This window comes from Nelusetta ayraudi, unplaced genomic scaffold (assembly GCF_046127955.1).
Source record: "Nelusetta ayraudi isolate G7.1 ecotype Tasmania unplaced genomic scaffold, CSIRO-AGI_Nayr_v1 ptg000031l, whole genome shotgun sequence".
NCBI lineage: Eukaryota > Metazoa > Chordata > Actinopteri > Tetraodontiformes > Monacanthidae > Nelusetta > Nelusetta ayraudi.
In genome coordinates this window covers 3,941,984-3,960,478 of record NW_027466081.1, presented here as the reverse complement: position 1 = coordinate 3,960,478, position 18,495 = coordinate 3,941,984, and the positions used below count along the sequence as shown (strand labels likewise).

The 18,495-nt window shown below is 48.3% G+C and overlaps 1 protein-coding gene across 5 annotated transcripts in view; it reads right to left on the bottom strand.

The window, feature by feature from the left end:
• Positions 1 to 6,944: 6,944 nt before the first annotated feature.
• arhgap20 (Rho GTPase activating protein 20) overlaps positions 6,945 to 18,495 on the bottom strand; it is a 55,839-nt gene continuing 44,288 nt past the window's right edge. For all 5 annotated transcript variants that reach the window (XM_076030932.1, XM_076030933.1, XM_076030934.1 and 2 more), the window contains exons 13-15: positions 18,256 to 18,445; positions 11,216 to 11,330; positions 6,945 to 10,306 (exon numbers count right to left, since the gene is read on the bottom strand). In XM_076030932.1, coding sequence (XP_075887047.1) covers positions 8,649 to 10,306; positions 11,216 to 11,330; positions 18,256 to 18,445 — 1,963 coding nt within the window. In that variant the 3' untranslated portion in view covers positions 6,945 to 8,648. The remainder of the gene's footprint in view (positions 10,307 to 11,215; positions 11,331 to 18,255; positions 18,446 to 18,495) is intronic.

The following is an 18,495-nucleotide window of genomic DNA, read 5'->3' as shown; positions in this document are numbered from 1 at the left end:
ACAAAGTAAAACTCTTAAGTTTTCACCTTTCACCTTCACTTTCCTTTTAGGCTACATAAGCTGCATTATTTCAGTTACATAACGTGCTTGTGCATGTGTGCGTGTGCGCGTGTGCGCGCGCCCAACGGGTGCGTTTGCTTCATGTTGAAAGGTTGTGCTGGTAACAAGGGGTGGAAAGGTGAAACTTGTCTTTTGTAGTGTAAATTACACGCTTGACTGAACGAGGTGGTGACTGACTGGCTCCGAAATGAGCATCAGCCGTAGGGGGAAAGGCTCACGACACCTTCTGTCTTCACCCTAGCTAGGTTAAAAAAGAAATCAACAATGTTTTTTCAATGGGGGTAAAGCAACAGTGAACACACACAAACACATAAACAGATCACTTTATTCAGCTGGCACTTTGACCTGCAGCCCAACATGACGCGCCGACGCATCCATCATCAGAGAGGAACAAGGGGTGTCGACGCCACCGGCAGCTTTGGAGGCCTTGGTGTCTGCCAGCAGGATGCCGCTGGTTCCTGGTGTCCGTTGCTTTGCTCATAGGTCACGGCGGCACCATGATAAAGTTCACGCTAAATCCAGCCCTTGAATGTCACATGCGTTTGCGCATTTAAGTTTAGACTTGTTTAACTGTAAAGACACGGGAGCTTTAAAATAGAATGCACTAATAAAAAAGCATCTAAGAATGAATTGCCTTCCTGTGTAAATTAGACTGTAACCCCTCGTCAGTGTTGGCAAGTAATCTATTACTAAGTAATACACTACTGTGATTACTTTTTGAATAATGGAGTAATGTAACTGGATTACTGTGGCAAAACTGGTAATTATATCATAATTACTTTATCAAGTAACAATTCCATCTGAAAAAAATTCAGAAAAAAAGAAAAGAAGAACACAGCGATAGCGTTTGATAGCTGGAAATACAAACACTATTTTGTGTTCATCTGTTACTTTATCTTTTTTTTCTAAGTTCAAGTAGCTTTGTTTCTTGGTTCCATGCAGTGACTCGATGAAGTTGTTACTGTTTTATCAATGAGACGTTTCTCATGACTCGTCCTAAATGTTGGAAAGGGGGGGAAAAAAATGCTCTTGTAATTTTAAGATTCTCCTAAATTTCTTTTTAATATTATACTTAACCCATCGTCATCTGTCTATCTTGCCCTGACTTTTTATCCAATTTTCTGACTTTTCCTTTTTGATTTCTAAGGAAAATAAAATTGATGTCCCACAAGTCCACTGATATGGAAGATTGATGGTTTATCGCGTTAAAAATTGAAGCGCTCGCTCGTTCCAAATGTACAAACAGCGTTCACAGTGATGCACGCAGGGATTCTCCAAGAGATCTGGCGAGGGTTTAATGTGGCTTTAATTTAGAAGCACATTAAGCAATTCAACGTGATTACCTTTGAGATCAAAGCGTCGCCATGTTCACATGGCCACAGAACTACAGTTTTCTGCGTGTGCTTTAGTCAAAATGAGTGACTGGAGGGAGAGCTAACCCGACGGCTAATTTCACACCCTCGCTGTCGTTGTCGACAGATTAGCGCATGACCCGCGCATGTGTGTTTAAAGTTTACAGAGGGGACTGGGATCGGCCGCTCAGACAGCGAGTCTGAAGCGCGTAGGCAGAAAGCCGATAGAGACGGCAGCCTTTGTAGATGAGAGGAAGAGTCTGTCTATTGTTGGAGGCTTTTATCTGGGGGTGGGGGGCTAGGGGGGGGCCCTCGCTCAGCGTGTCGCGGGTACAGGCCAACTGCACCTCTAAAGGGAATCGAATGAAACGCACGACTGTCGATGGTCGCAGTCTTTAGAATTTATCCAACAGGAAGAGGTCGGCGTGCAAAAATGCTTTTTCCTTTTGGGCTCCGCAGTGCGGCGAGAGCGCGAACGGCGACAGGTTTCACTGCAGCCGCCGGTTTTCTGGCTTGGCCCTCGGCGACGTTACAATAGGTGCGTCGGGAAGCCGTGAAGTCATGCGAGCTGTCAGCTAATCAGCCTCGGCTGGCTCTGACGATCCCCAGTCACGCCGGGGGGGGAGGGACACCAACGGAGGCGGGAGTCACTTTTTTTTCTACGTGACACCGGCCGTTAAAACACCGCAGCCCCGGAGACCGAGCGTCTGCTCAGCGTCGCTTTGAACAAGCATCACGGGGGGAACAAATGAGCACGCACGGGAAAGTAATGCGTTATTTGGGTTTTCACGGCGTGGACCTTCCCTTGCAAGGCGGGCGCCGATGGTCGAGATTTAGACTTTGAAACTGTGCACGTTCATCTACACCGGACAGGCTCCAGAGCTTTTCGGCGTGTCGTTAACAAATCTTCTACTTTTGAAGAAAGCAGGAAGAGTGGCTGCTGCTGTGCTGCGCTTGAAAAAAAATGCAGAAGAAGTGCTACTGAGTGCAATCATGGGCGCCGTCACGCTAACATGGATTCTGATGAACCAACAGTTTCATCCGAGTGGTTCGATATGGTTTCTATTTGGTTTCTTTTTTCATTTATAAGCAATGAAGGGCAATTAAGGCTAACTGTAGACAACCACGACTCCTTTATGTTCTCACGCCCCTGAAAAATAGAGGTGGGATCAGGACTGAGAGAGGAGGATAATGGACTCTAGAGAAACATGACGACACAAGTGAGCGAGGGTTTTGTATGAGATTGTATTGGAAAATTGAGGCCCCTGAGTTGTAACTGCATGGCATTGACAATGCTTCACTGTCATGCTTTGAATGCGACGGACAAGCCTTGGAAAGATTCTCAATAGAGATGAAAAATAAGCTTCTGAAATGTTCAGGGCCTGTTACAGCGAGATCAAAGATTAAAAATAAGATTAAAACATGGGTTAAAACTTTCAGGAGACGATGTTTACATCATCGCGTAAATTATTTTTTAGAAATAGCCTCATTTGACCGTAACAGATGCTAATTTCCTCTGTGCCACACTGAGTGGGGGCGGCCTAAAGTGGATGGTTGGGTTTTAAATTGCCCGACTTTGACATCGGGGACGGACACGCTACGAGTCTAGACGCTGGTTTTCTGAGCTTTGTTGGTTGAGGCCGAGGAAAAGTTCCCGGCTGAGTTTACACAAGGGCGTGTTTTCTGCAGGAAATCATTTGCATATAAACAAAATCTCCCGTCGACCTCTCCTCTCTCCCGTGCATCCCGATCCCCCTTGCTCCTCCGTGTTTTAACATAAATCCTCTCCTGCTGTTATGCAACCAAACTTAGCTGGAGGTCCTAAATTCTTCGGTGCCGGCCCTGCAATTTGCGGTATTTAGATGTAAAACTGTCAAACAACGAGCTGACATGTTTGCCTTTAAATGGTTGTGTACCTCCACCGATTCGCCCAGCGCACCCTGCAATCACATTCTGTGGGCTCCAGCTCGAACGTTACAAAACACTTGGTTCCTTCGCGTTAGCCGCTTTCACAGCAGGGCTTGTAAAAAATGGGCTGCAAGTCGGCACGGCTACAGTATATGCCCGCGTTATTCCTCGGTTGTTGTTTTCGCAAGTGGAATCTTAATGGACCTCAGATGCAGGAGCCTACGAGAGGGGATTTGTTTGTTTCGCCTTCTCTCTTTTTTTTTTTTCCTTCTTTTTTTTATTGCGACACAACAGCGCGAACAAAGCTGCCAAAATGTGTGTCAGGAAAACAGTGTGTGGGAATATCGGGAGGGTTCCTCTGCAGGGAGTTGCATGCTTTTCCGAGTGGGTCAACGCCGACGCGCGGGGAGCAAAACACGGCTAATTGCTGTTTTGACTGAAATTCACAAGCGGGATAGATCATATCAGGCGTGACCTCATTGCGCGGCGAGCTGCGAGCCAGCCGAGGGGAGTCTCGCCAAGCGGCCTTCGAGCTCCCTTAGAAAAACATGTCTGCAAATAGGAGCAAAGTTTTCTGTTGGCACGAGGGGAGAAACTGAGGACCTGAGTGTGACCCGCATGTCACCCAGCCAGCAGCAAGGCTTTCGGTCTGAAAAAGAAAGAAAGAAAGAAAGAAAGAAAGAAAAGAAAAAAAGCCCAAGAATAACAGAGAAATATTCCACCTCTGATCTGGTGCTCCAGTTACGGCTGCATTATAAATGAGCCATGTAGTCAAAGGCCTCACTTCCACTGCTGCACAGGCAAAGAGAATGTGTGTATCTCTCGGTTTAACAAAGACAGACGCCAACTACACATCCAGTGCAGTTGTCTCGGTTGTTGTCAGCGGAATTCAACGGGAAACAATGCTGTTGGCTGCATCCGCGGACGCAAAGTGTTGGTGTGGATCAGGTGGCAGTTGATTGACTCCCCAAAGGATTTGTTTACTCTTTCCCCCCCAAACTGTCCGCATCTCTCCTAAAAAAGGCCAAAACAAATGCATTACACTTGCTGTGTTGGTATGGATGTAATACGTTTAAAAAGATAAAATACCCAATTAAAACTTGCATTGATCATATCCTCACTCATATTGTCATATATTTAAATATATATTCTATATAGTCTAGTTTAGTTTGTTTTTGTTTATCCACCTTTTTTAAGTAAAGACAGCGCTGCCGCAGACATTCATAGTTTACCCACCTTTCTTTTATTTTTACCACGACAGCACTTCCTGAGTTGAAATGTTGAGCTCAGGATGGGCAGAGTCATGGACGAGTCTAAAAGCCTCAATTTTCCAGGAATGAATAAAAATAAACCCGTACACAGAACAGAGGACTTCACCTTGCACTACGATATTAGTGTGTATTGTTCAAGTGCATGAAAGTGTGTTGCTGTGAAAGTGCGGACACAACCGCGATCAGTATCTTCAATTTGTTTGGTATTTCCAGTGAGACTTTCAAATTTGTGTTTTATCTGTCATTTTTGGGGGGGGGTTTGTAACGTTCCACAGTCAAACGTCACTGATTAAAACCCACATATTCACAATGATTCCGTGCACAGGTCAGTTCATGTGCAGTGACACATGAGCACACAATATCGTGAATCCAATGACAGGGTGCACGAGTCTCGTAAACTTCGGTTTGCTTCAGGTAAAGCGCCGTCCAGGTATGCTGTGCCGCAAATACCAGAGACTTCTCCACACCCTGCTTACATCACCCTCCAGGTCCCAGAAAAGGCAGCGCAAAGGTAACCAGGCGTAACCTACATTTAAGACGCAGATATATCTGCAGCCTTTCTGACATTTCTGGCACGCAGTGTTCCCTGCGTGGAATTCCCCAGCTGTGACTTGAAGACAGCCGCATTGACCCTGTGAAACAGCTGGCCGCTAGGCGCCTTGAACTTTAGCCTCATGGAAATAATTTAGCATGATACAGGGGAAGTTGCGAGCCACGTTAGCAAGCAACGCTATTGCTAATTAATACAACTTATCATTAAAGGGGACTGAAGACTTTTCAGTTGCCATCATGTTTTTGGTGGTTGCTGATTACTTCCCTGATAAAGATGCTAATGGCGCGTTTTTGTCAATTCAGTAATTTTGCATGTTTTCATCTCTTCCTTCTTTTGTTTTCCTCGTCAGTTATGACTTTACTCTTATATACTAGCATTTCATTGGTTATCACTACAAACAACACACTTTTGTACAGGTTGTGCGAGTCACTCTGCAACAATTATCGTTCTTGCGTTTAAGACAGTTTTAGAGCAATGATGGAAAACAAGACCAAAGTTTCATCCCCAAATCGAAAGCGTGAACCTTGCAATTTAGCTCGATCACTGCAATTTCATATCTGAAATAGTACTTATCCATCCTGAAAAACTCCAATTAAAAAGTTAGGCTATAAATTATTAGTTTCATTCAGAAGGAACCAGTCACCTTCCTTCCAGTCAGGTTAGGGTTAGGGAGTTGGGGAGTTAGGGAGTTGACTTTCCCCCCCCCCCCCCATCAGCTCCAACATCAATACCTCGCTAGTTTCGTCGCAAACGGACGCCATTTTTTCATTTTTATGTGCTCATAAATCCGTAAGCTGACAGATCTGGCGCTCCGGGTTTCTAAAGCTAATTAAAAAAGTGATTTGTTGCTAGTTTCCTTCTGTTCTGGTACCACGAGAAACACATTTGACTCTCCGGAGAATTAAATATTACTGCTACTCACCAGCCATTTAATGACACTGTAAACATGCGTATGGGCGAAGTTAAGGGAAAATTGAAAACACGCCGCGAGGCCGCTGTGAACACACACACACACACACACACACACACACACACACACACACACACACACACACCCTCCCTTGTCACTCTGCACTGAATCCAACCAGTCCGATGGAACGCAAACACCGCGGCGCAGACATGCGAAGAGGCTTGTCGTCTGCGAGTTTGCGGTTTTTATGGGCCACTTTGACATTATGCAACCAAATTATATTTGCCTTACATCACCTGAAGTGCCAAGCAACCTGTCGCCATGAGGAACATCAGGCCGGCGGCTCCCCACCACTGCACCGCTTGTGTACCTCAAGCTTCATGGTGAATAATGTAAGGAGTACTAGATACGCCACAAATCTTCTGACCGGTCTGTATTTGTGCTCGCTCCGTCATCCGAGCAGCTTTTAATATACGAGCTGGCCGTGATGGTCTGCTTTCTGTTGAACTGCCGGATTCTCCGAGAATATTACAAATTAGGCTTAGAAATACAGGCGCAGGGCCTCGCTTCATTCTTGTGTTCGTAAAGAAAAAGGACGCATCCTGGCAGTAAATACTCATATCAGGTTCGCACTCACAATTCAAATTGCTTAAACAAACATTTCTGGGGCGCTTTTGGGCTGCAGTCTGAGGGGGAACCGCACAGGAATTTCTCCATGAATTATTTCCCAAACCTCAGCAGGAATTGTGTAACGCTTAATCCTCCCTAAATTTCTCATGCCCGCAACCAGTGGACATTGTCCAGTTGCAGGTTTTTTTTTTTGTTTTTTTAGTGATTTTGTTTTTTTTTTTTTTTTCAAACACAAAGCAAGTTAAACTGGCATCAGATAGTAGTTTCACAAGAGCGACATTTATTCAAAAAAAAAAAAAAAAAAAATCATTAATGACACAATTTACAAATGGTGCATTTTGTAGCAAATATACTTTCTATAGAGAGACAGCAGCAGCAGAATTGGGATGTACAAAAATACACATTTGATTTTCTCGCACGCACGCACACACACGGGCATGAAAAAAAACACGCTCGCTCTCACACACACACACACACACCGGACAAACAGAAGTAACAAAGTAATATATTTATATATAATTATATATTTCTGTATTATAAATATGCGGAACTTTACAAGTTGAACAATGCTGACTGCGGCAGACAGAGCGGCATGGTTAAGACTTAAAGATGTGGAGGCCATTTACAATGGCAACGCTTGGATGGAGGTTGGCCTTACCGACGTGAAGAATGCGCTCGCAATAACACTGTGTTAAAAGTATTTACATATATATTTGTACATAATAACCATAGTAATGAATGAAGGGTGGAAAAAATGTCACCTATCACAACAGCAACGGCTACCAGCTGGAATATTATAAGTCGTATCATCATGGACAAAATTAACCACACTTGGGGGGGGGGTACGACAAAGTCTTGAATGTTTCGTACGTACTTACACACATTTATAACACAGAGACACATAGGAGTGATACACCCATATCACTCTGGACTGGGAGGACGCCAACATTGAAGTGCTACGAAAGCAAGAGGAGAGAGTTCTCTCACATTCCCGCTCAGGACGCGCCGTCAATGATCACATTGCAACAGGCAACAGCAGCGACGCTTTTTCGTACACGCACACACACACACACACACACGGGTCGTTTCTCCTCACTCCCCGCTCTCCCAGCTCACAGTGATATGAACCAGAGCCGCGGGGGACAACAGTGGCCGCAGTGTGTCTCTGGAAACACGGCTCAGGTGGATAAATACCGACTCAGTTCAGACGCACAGAAACGCTTCTCAAAGTGGTGGACGATCAAGTGTCTTGGCCCTCTCGCAGATGCAGTGGAGTCGAGGTGCTGCTCGGTTGCTGGGGAACATTTAGCAGGCACGGCTGGAAAAAACCTGCCTCGGTGGCTCGAAATAAACATCTCAGGTGTTGCTGACCAGGAATCTGTTTGGTTTTTTTTGTGGCCAGTGAAAGGTTTGAACTACTCTTTTCCGCTCAAAGCCCAGAGGAAAACGTTAGCAATGCAGCATGAACCCATTTTTATAACAGATGTGGTCAATATTGCGAAACTTTGCGAAACACAAAGCACGTCTAAGCTTCCAAACCATCTTGACCCCTGCTTTTCCTCAGAAAGAAACATCAAAATCGAAGTGTTTCTTAATGTTCAAAGGTTAAGCAGATTGCAACAGAACAGCTGAAAACAAGCTCTGATATTTGTTTGCTGGTCCAGATGTTGAACTCAGGCCCTTTCATCTCAAAGATGCAAAATAAACATCTATTTTTTTCTTCTTTCGGGATTACAGATGCGGCAAAAGTAATTAGCGTGACAATCAATTACGCTGAATGGAAGTAATGGAATAAAACCAAAGGTATTGACAGTATCTGAAGCAGGAAGTGAAGGGTTAGAGCTGCCAGGAGGAGAGAGGTGTTTACACGGAGGCGAAATCATCACAACGGTTAAAGACACTCGCACAATTATCAGTCACTTGAACAGTCCGTCACTTTCGCTTTCGGTCCCAAAAAGTCTCGTTCACACGTACGACTCCTCCGCGAAAAAGAGCTGCTCGAACTCGTCCACCCGGGGGTCGCTGCAGCGCCTGCTCTGCCACTCTCGCTTGCCCTGCACGATGGCCAGCGCCACCTCCTGGCTCCTCCTCAGGCAGGCGTCGGCGTTGTCCTGGCCCTGGGACGTGAAGTAGTCCCGGACGGCCCTCGTGGCCGACGGCGACAGGCAGAATTGTGTCTCCCTGGGCAGCGGGCCGCTGCCACCGTCGCCGTTATTGTCCTGGCCCTGGAACCTGGAGGGGCGTGGCCGGCCCAGGGTGCGGCTGCCGGAGGCCAGGTTCAAGTTCCTGGCCGCGGTCGCCGGCTCGGAGGCGCGGCGGGGGAGGGTCCTCGTCCGATTCTGCGCCTCGACGGCGGCGGGCGCCGGAGGGGGGTTGGACTTTTGCCTCTGGAGGACCAGGGCGGAGCCGCTTTGTCCGAAGAAGACTCCCTGCGGGGGCAGTGCGCCGGCCTCCGGCCTCTGCGTGACCTCGCTTCCTGTGGGCGGGGCCGCGCGATCGTGGAGCTGCCGCAGCTCGCGCACCGTTAGCGGCTTCTCGGTGCCCCTGTAGAACGGCGAGCGGCTGTGCTGCAGCTGCAGCAGCGCCTGCTGGTAGGACGGGGGACTGCTGGACCGCCGCCGGCAGTTCCTGTTGGCCGCAGCATCCTGGACGCCGGCAGTGCCGTTGACAGCCGGGTGAGACTTCCCGTTGGCCACGGGCGGCGGCTCCTCCCCCTCCTCCGCCTCCAGGTTGCCATTGTCGGGCTGCTTGAGCGAGAGGCGGCGCTCCTTCTTGAGCCACGTGTTGGGGTGGAGGCCGTGTGGGTTGGAGGGGGCGTGGCCAGTCCTGGGGGGCGGAGCGTCCCGCTGGGGAGGGGAGCCGCGGGGCGACTGCTGGGGGCGCCCCGGGTGGGGCACGGGGAGGAGGAGCAGCGGGGGGGCGGGCTCGATGTGGTTGGAGTTGTAGTCGGTGGAGTACTGCGAGAAGGCCGAGTCCAGCGAGCTGAGCGAGGAGCCGGTGGGCGAGGTGGCGGGCGACGACAGGCTGGAGCAGCTGGCGTCCAGGCGCAGCGGCGGCGGCGGGACGTGCTTGGCCCTCCTCCGCCCGCCGCCCTGCGCCTTGGCTCCCACCTTCTCGCGGCCGCCGCCCCCTTCTTCCTCCTCCTCCTCCTCTTCCTCCTTCAGCTGCAACCCGCCCAGCCGCTCCTCCAGGAAGACCTCGTCCACCGCCTGCCCCTCCATGGCGGCGTCGTAGCTCGCCTTCCTCGCCGCCGGCCGGGTGGAGTCGGCGTTGCGAGGGATGGGCGTCGCGCCCTCCAGGGCCAGGGCCGGCTCCGAGCTCCGGCGCAGCCTGCGGGGAGCCTGCGACGGCGAGCCGTTGGCCTGCCGGCCGCGCGGCTGCCGGCTGGCAGGGTTGAACCGCCTGGGCCGGGCCAGCGGGGGGAGCTGCAGCAGGAGGTCGCTCTCGTGGTCCGGGTCCGGGTCGCAGTCGCTCAGGGTGATGACCGAGTCGCGGCTGCGGCTGTCCGGTTTGCCTTTATCCCGCAGGGGCAGCTCCTCCTGGTAGGGCGACTCGGGGTCGTCGTTCAGCTCGTTCTCCAGGCTGTCGTAGGACGAGTCATTCATCTGGAAGGACGACACGTCTGTGGGGCAGGGGTGACGAAAAAGACAACGTCAGTGAAAAGACTAGTCTCTTGTCCAGTATTACCCTACGAGTGGTGACCTACGCATTTTAAAGGTACAGTGTGTACGTTTGTGTCATCTAGTGGTCAGATTTTAGCATTGCAGGACTCATTCGCTCACCCTCCCTCTCCCGGGCTTGCCAGTAAACTACACTGGCCTGCGCACAAAACCTTCTTCTCCATTGGTTTAGTTGAGAATACGAGCGTATACCCTAAATACGAAGCGCGCTGTCAGGCAGCTGAATTGTCCACACCAGGCTTCCTTCGAAATTTGGTGGTGTAAGATGGCAGCTAACTGGGAGCAAGTACCCTTGATGAATGTATATTCTTATATTTAAATAAGAACCATCCTAGCTAGCAACCACTTACTGGGAACAACACAATAACTGAACAACATATGGGAAAAAAAAGTGATGTTTGGACACATCAAAGCACTTTTATAACCCAATACAATTGGTTTGAAATTTTTTTAGAGCGGGAGGACGCACATCGTGCTTGTTCCTTGACCCGCGACGTGTCATTCAAAGCGTCGGGGACGTCAGTCGGCGGAATTTCATGAATGAAGAGATTCAGTTAAGTCGGCACCTGTGACCCCCCCGGCAATCAGCGCAATTACCGCTGACCCCAATCGAGTGACACAGGGTTGCGCTTGTCCTCCTGGGACCACCTCGTGGTGACATCTCTTTGAGATGCAGCACACTGAGGTTCTGTCAATGAACGAGCGCTTTGAGCGAGCAACCAGTCCAGCTGCCGGCTATCTGCGCCCCCTTCAATGGCGCCTCTTGTCTCGAGCCGTTTCTGCTTCTCCTTTGTCTAAAAAAAAAAAAAAACGCCGCTCGGAGACAAGTGGAGGTATTCTGTTTGCCCCACCTGATCCGTGGTCGCTGCCGCTGCTCTTCTGGCTGAAGCTCCTGAACAGCGCCGCGACGTCGTCCCCCAGGACGCTGCAGCAGTTCTCGATCAGCAGGCGAACCAGCTCGCACACCTACGAAGGGAAGAGCGAGCTCGGGTTAAAAAGACACAGAAATGCACCGACGGCTCGTTTCTGTTTGTGTTTGGGTTGCAAAAGTATTTGCATTCTTAAAAGTACAGATACTTATACTGATTCAACTCCTTCACTCAAGTCAAAGCCAGAAAGTAAATGTAAAATCTGATCCGGTTTTATATTTTACTACACAACAGCATTGGTTGCAAAGTATTCGTACTTCGTTGCTTCCAACCACTGGGTTGCGGCGATGCCTTCGGTGGACGGCGGCCAAGAGTTCAGCGCCCGGCTCGGCGAGCAGCTGCAGAGCTTCGGCGCCGACACGATGAGTAAACTCGGAAATTTGCTAAGTGGAGTCACGTACACAAACACGCACGGGTGTGGAAAAATACAGATCAATCTACCAAAGCCGCCCGGTGGGCGATTTTGACACGAGTCAAATGGAGACGTGATGGAAAACATCGAACGCGTAAACACCAAACTCCTTCTTCCGAGACCCGATAACGTGCTGATAATATCTGACGTCACGGCTTGGCTCCTCATTTGAATACTTGTCAGGTGACTCAGAGAGAAAAAATACACTGTTTCTGCACAAAAACAGGTTCTACGTGTCGTGAGATGCCACTTCACTGGAAAAATATCACATCATATGAACTGATATCAGCGGCCTTCTATGTCAGTGTCCACCCCCGGTCTATGTCAGACCTCTTGACAAACATGAAAATGTTGAGATATTCTAAATAGGCCTCAAATTAAAAAAAAAAAAAAATGCTTCTTCTCCAGAGTTTGTTTTGAAAAATGCAGACAGTGCTGTTTTATGGGAAACGCCGACCCACTTGGAAGCATTCCCAAAAGAGACAAAAAAAAAACCATTCTGAAGCTGCCGCCTTTTAAACTGTGTCAACAAAATTTATTAGACACAAAAGTTGCCCTGTGACACACACACAAAAAGGCTCCGAACGCCAGGACAGTTATTTGCCTTCGGGCTCACATCCTCCCCGGGCCAGTGGAAAAAGTCTCAACTCAAGTCTGGCCCGTCGTGTTCATAAATTAGCAGTTTCTCTTCTCTTTCCTGCTGCGACTGCGTCTCGGTGGCGCACAGCTGGGACAAACACTCTTTCGGGGGCCTCCCTGTTTGTTTGTCGGGCCAGATGCTGTCTCTCTGCTGTACGACTTGCATGGCGTCCACATGTGTTAAATGAGTCATGCAACAGACGGCCCCGTCTGCTCTCTGTTCATTTTGCAGCGTAATTTCAGAGTAAACAAAATGATTTGAGGGGGCCGCGAGATGATTTTAAACCGCCGGTGCGATTCAGGGCGCCCGTAACGTGACGACGATATCGTGGACTTGAGCCGGGAGTTTAAGTTGAAACAGGACGTTTTTGACAGGTGTGCAGTGTTGGTGAGTAATCTATTACAAAGTAATCCACTATACTGCAATTAAACTACTTTTCAAATAATGGAGTAATGCAACGGGATTACTGTGTGCGTCACTTATTTTTGTAGTTGCGCAATCTCGAGTGGCGGCGGCAAATTTTATTGAATTAAATCGGAATTTCCTGACGCGCGAGCGGGTTCCGCGTGCAGTCCGCGGCTTAGGCCTTCTCATTTTAGGACTGTTTTTGTAAACAAAGCAGGGGTGGGATGACGGGAGATAAAGAGCTATCGTTTTTACAGTTACATAATATCATAAGCCCTAAAGTGTAATTTTAGAAAGGGTAATCCCGCACAGTCCTGCAAAGCCAGAGAACAAATACACCCCGACTGTTACTGCTTGCATCCCCGCCAGTTGACCTGCTCCACGCTCTGCCATTTACAAGATGCGCTTGTAAATGGCGGTTATCTCACGCTTCATCTACACACACACACACCGGGGCCGTATAAATCTCCCAGACCTCATCTCTCGGGTGGGTAAATCATGTCTTGCGCACCTCAACGTGTCATCTGCATAGAGGGCGAGGGGGAAAGAATTTTGATGATTTTTGCCTGGGGGAGGCCGAGACAAAGATGCCATTAAAATGGATCTGTTTGTGATTACAGGTGAGCTCTGTTCAGATATTATCACTGCTCTGGCACATTCCTGATAAACAGCGCATCTCCTTTCCAGACATTTTTTTTTTTTCTTGTTTCAGTCGACGTGGGGGTGCAGCGGTTATCAGTGGAAAACAGTGCAGTAAGAAACACGCGTTTGATGACTTACATGTCAAACATCTGCATGTCTGGATAGGATTTTAAATGATAAAGATCTTGTTTTTTTTAGGTCTTAAACCCTCTGCATATTTAAGGGAGTACGTTTCAACTCTATAGTAAGCCATATTTGTGACATTTCTCTTAAGAATTTGCTAAAACTCTGTTTTTTTGGGGGCTTCGAATGGACCGAAGCCATTTTTGAATGTCTTTCTCCACATGGTGAACCCATGCATGTTAAATAAACAAATTAAATTAATTTAGATCCATTTCTACAACAGCAGATAAAAACAAATGAATATTAAAAAAAAAAAGCTGCGTTCAAAAACACAACTGTCTTTCATGTTAGCTTGCTTTCCCCTGCTCCTGACATTGTTTTTAAGTCTCCTCATTTCTTGCCCACTGTCCCACGTTCCCCCTTGTTATCCCCCCCAACCCCATTTACTCTCGTCTGGCCTGTGTGACGTGTTCATTCAGCTTTCTGCTTCCAGTCACTCATCGTAAGTGCCGCGCTGCCATTCCAGAAAGGGCCGCCGCGCAATTCCGGAGCCCACAGGCGTCCAGGAGACTTTCACTCCTCCGTCAACAGCCCATTCACAAACCATTCCTCTTCCTTCACTCGGCGGGATGTTATCTCGAGCGCCCCACTCAACATTCATATCCAACTGAATGCTGAGTCCAGGTAGGCGGCAATCTTTCACAGTAGCCTGGTTTCTTTCTTTTGTACAAGTTGACAGTAATTGGTTGTTCAGCCAGTGATTTGGTGGGATGAGCCCCACCGGGGACTAGTAACACACCATAATATTGCTGTAATGAAATGTGGAAAAAGTGAGAAGATACAAACTGGAACTGTTTTAGTTTGTGGGGTCCTATGAGCTGCAACCCAATTTGCCCTTTGGGACATGAAATAATTTGAACTGAACTGAAGTGAACTAGAAAAGAAACTGGTAACTTGGGCACATTATTGCCAGGGTTATTGGTAGATAGATTTTTTTGGATTTTCTTTTCATGAATGAGGCAGAGTAACATTATGGCCTCCAAAGTGTGTAAAGTGTCTTTTTTTTTTGAACTCACCCTTCAACATGTAACTCAAAAACTGAAAAAAAAAAAAAAAAAAAGTTTTAAAATCAGATGTTTAATTTAACATTTTGCCATTTTTCCATGCACTCCTCCAAAAACTAGCACTGAAAAAAAGGATTCGGAGACCCCGTCAATGGCTGCTGCATACAGCAGACAGGGACACATCACAGCTGCTTCTCAATGGGTCACTTTCTCCAGCGCTCCTCCTCGGGGCGTCAGTCAGACACGGGGTATTTTGTGCAAAAAAAACAAAACAAAAAAAAACATGTCCGGTTAAAAATAAAACACAAGAGGCACTTTGGTTTGCATTTCAAGAGCCACGCTGGTGGGAAAACAACAACGGGATCTTTTTTCCTGTCCGCCTCCATCCGGAGTCGCACACACAGCGGCTGAGAAACTCCTACGTGACTGCATTTTTTCTGTCCGCCAAAAACATTTAAATTACACGTTTACACGAGAGAAACGGGGAGACGACTGGCCCGAACCGAGCGTTCACGTGTCTCCTGACAAGGTTGGAAGATATCCATTACGCAGCCAGCGGGGCCCACGCCGGTCGGAGTTGGCCCCCGGCTCCGACCGCAAGCAGGGAAATGTCGAAATCTCGCTTTGTTATTTTTCAAAGTTTTTTTTTCTCTCCCCCCTCCTCCACCCCCCCATGCCCAGAAATGAAAGGCCGCCTGTGCTCGTGCTGCGCTCACAAACAGGCTGTGTGCCAGAGTGAAAGTGTTATCAGGGGAGTGTTTGTAAAGGAGATATTTCGGTATTTGTGGGTGTTTGAGGGTATCTTTGCCGACAAGCGTGCATGTTTGTGTGTGTGTGTGTGTGTGTGTGTATGCGTGTGTATGTGTGCGTTAGCGTGAAAGAGACGGCTGTTTCGCAGAAGAGATGTCAACCCGCTGCAGCGCCAACTCGGCCCTCTGGATCCTGTAGGAAATTCTTTGCATGTTTTCTCAATGAACCTCAACTGCCTCGGGTACGAGCGCACACACACAACATGGGGCCGCTTACTCACAAAGATAAGCCAGCCAGCCAACCAGCAAGCCAGCTAGCCACCCACTGGGGTATTCGCGAATAACTCAATTGCAGCGACTTTTCCAAATAGACCACAAATCATAAAGCTCTGCGAGCGTTTCGTCTCGGTGACTGCACGAGAGACTCGGCGGAATGAAGGCTCGTCCTCGGCAGGCAACCTGAGGCAGTTGAGCTCCCAGATTACAGACGTTTAACACGCATAGACACTTTACTTCACCTTTGTGGTCCACCGATAATCCGTGGCCCGAACTACCATTGGGAAAAATTGGGTTCCCGTTTTACCTCTTTCACTTGCTGATTTTTAACTCTTCAAGTACTGTTTGAGTAATAAGCCCATTGTGATCTCACAAAGGGCACCGACATCTCACACAGGTTACTGACCACGTCCCCCGCCTAATGTGTTGGCTTGACCCACTGATTTTGTTCCAGTCCAAATCTCCAAGTGTGAAAGGTCCGAAAAAGGTGCTGAAAGTGCTGAATTTGCTATTTTGGGGTGGGTGAAATGGACTCTTGGATAAAAACACAGAGGATAAAAGGCAAAAAATCCGACCTTTAACAGTGCCAAACTTAATCAAAGCCTCTTTCAGCTCATTTTTAGCCTCCACAGTCCTGCCCTGATCACATGCAGTGATTTATCTTGACAACGGACCTGGTTACATGGAAAACACACACAATGGTGAACAGAGAAACCTATGACTAACGAGCCAAAAGCCTCATCCAGGGGTTGTCAAACCCCAGTGCCGATAATGAATTGATCCATCAGCGACTGTGAAAGCTTGCCTTACCACACAGCAACCGCGACACACAAGCTGATTCACTGTGAGTCAGTCATCAGCGCATGCTGATGCCAACAACACAAAAACACTATTTAGCTCAGAGGATTTCCAACAGTGTTTTTTTCATATCAAGAATCAAGCGAGGCCGCTTTACCAGAACCCCGGATGACAAAAAGTGAGATCTGACAGTGAGAATTTGTTTGCGAGGACCATTGAGGCCATTGCAATTTAAGCCTGGCCTGTTGAGATGCGACAGTGGATGAGCGTGCGCGCCGATGATTCACCGCAAGCGATGAGTAAACTCGAGAACAGCACAATTAGGCTAAACGATTTGTTTGAAAAGTCAGAAACCACTAAAGCCGCACTTGCGGGAAAAAAGACGCACAATCACACATCTCAAAGTGGTTTCTGGTCAAAAAAAAAAAAAGCTCTGACATTTTCAGGAAAGGCTTAACCCGGGGATTAATGTAAATCACGTCCCCGAAATAGTCTCACATGTTGATGAAACCGAAGCCATCTGCGAGGCCAGAACCAGCCCTTTTGTTTTTGTCAGGCAGCTTTAACTCCTTCACGCTCGCACAATCGTGCAGATCATCAGGTAGATACCTTCCTCGTGCGCTCCGTAGCGAGCTGGCGTGAAAGCGTGAAAAGCCTTGCCTCTTCCCGTCAGGCTCTCACACTAAGCCCGGGAGGATTTTCAGTGTGAGAAGGTTGTGATTTTTTTTAGATCGCGAGCGATGACATGAGAACGTGACCCCCGGGGCGCGTGCGTGTGTGTGCGCGCGCGCGTGCGCGAGGCACAGTTTACTCAGCGCGTCGCAGCTGCGCGTTACTGGGTCAGCTCACATCCGCGGCGAAGCCTGCGATGGTGCTGACGGATCCGATTGTGTGTATAGACACGCCGGCCTCGTTCCTGTAAAAAGCCTGATATTTGATAATAAAAATAAAAATAAAAAACAGCGCCTTCCGTCGGGGTCGCAGGTGTTGTGCGCGACGCTGACGCCGGCGCACTCACGGCTGAGTGATTTGCTGTCATCATGTCGAGGGACTGCTAAATTCCTCAAGTTTGCACAGACGCACACACACACAGGCGGCTGAGGCGGCTTTCAGAAAATGCTCTCATGTGTCCTCTTCTCAAGAGTCAGAGGGAAAGTTTACGTCTTAGTCATGCCAGCAAGTTCGACTGTTTACGGAAAGACAATTAAAATAGCTCAGCTGCATTGTAATCCGAGAAAAACAACAATTTGTGGTTGAAAAAGTGTGACATGTCGAGCAGTTTTCTATTTTATTCATCTGTCTGTTTTGTTTTTTTGCTTTTCTTGTTTAAATGAAAATGAACTTGGGTATGTTGGCCTCCGAGGCTCTCGCTGAGTCTCACTTCAGGTCGCTGTCACTCTTAAATGTGGCTCCTTGTACCAGTTTGCTCTCCCCTGCACACCTGCCCTGCATCGGCCTCGTTAGTCCTGCCCTGTTGCCGCGCTCACCTGAAGCTTTTTCCCTCGTTAGGGATTGAGCTTGAATTTCTTTTTTTTTTCCTCTGGAAAAGAGCCCATCAGAGGTGTAAAAGGGCAAAAAGAGGAGAATAGTCCTGGAAGGTGATTGGTCAAACTTCCAGCCAATGGATTTTCCTTTTTGCTCCCAAATTCAGTTCCATTCTTTGCTCTTCTTTCACTGTAGTAATGTTGATCTTCAATGTTAAAATTCTGCAATTATTTCCAAGCTTTGATTAGCTTCCTGTTTTCTATCTATCTATCTATCTATCTATCCATCTATCTACACTCTATGTACATAAAACGCAGCTTTAGTTAACACAAATTAAGGTGCTGTCAGTCTCTGTGTTTCTCCCTCACCTTTTTCGTGCCCTCGCCCTCCATCTCGGGCGTGCTCGGCGCCGGAGCCCAGAGCATGCTGGGAGCGATGCACACCGACAGGTTGAAGGCGTTCATCTGGTTGTCGTGCGCCTTCCCCTGGATGCACTGCAGCACGGCCACGACGTGGCGCAGCAGGAGCAGGTTGTCGGCCGGCAGCAGGTGGAGCAGCCTGATGCGGAGGAGACATTAGAAATGGAAGGAGGTCGAACCGGCTATGTC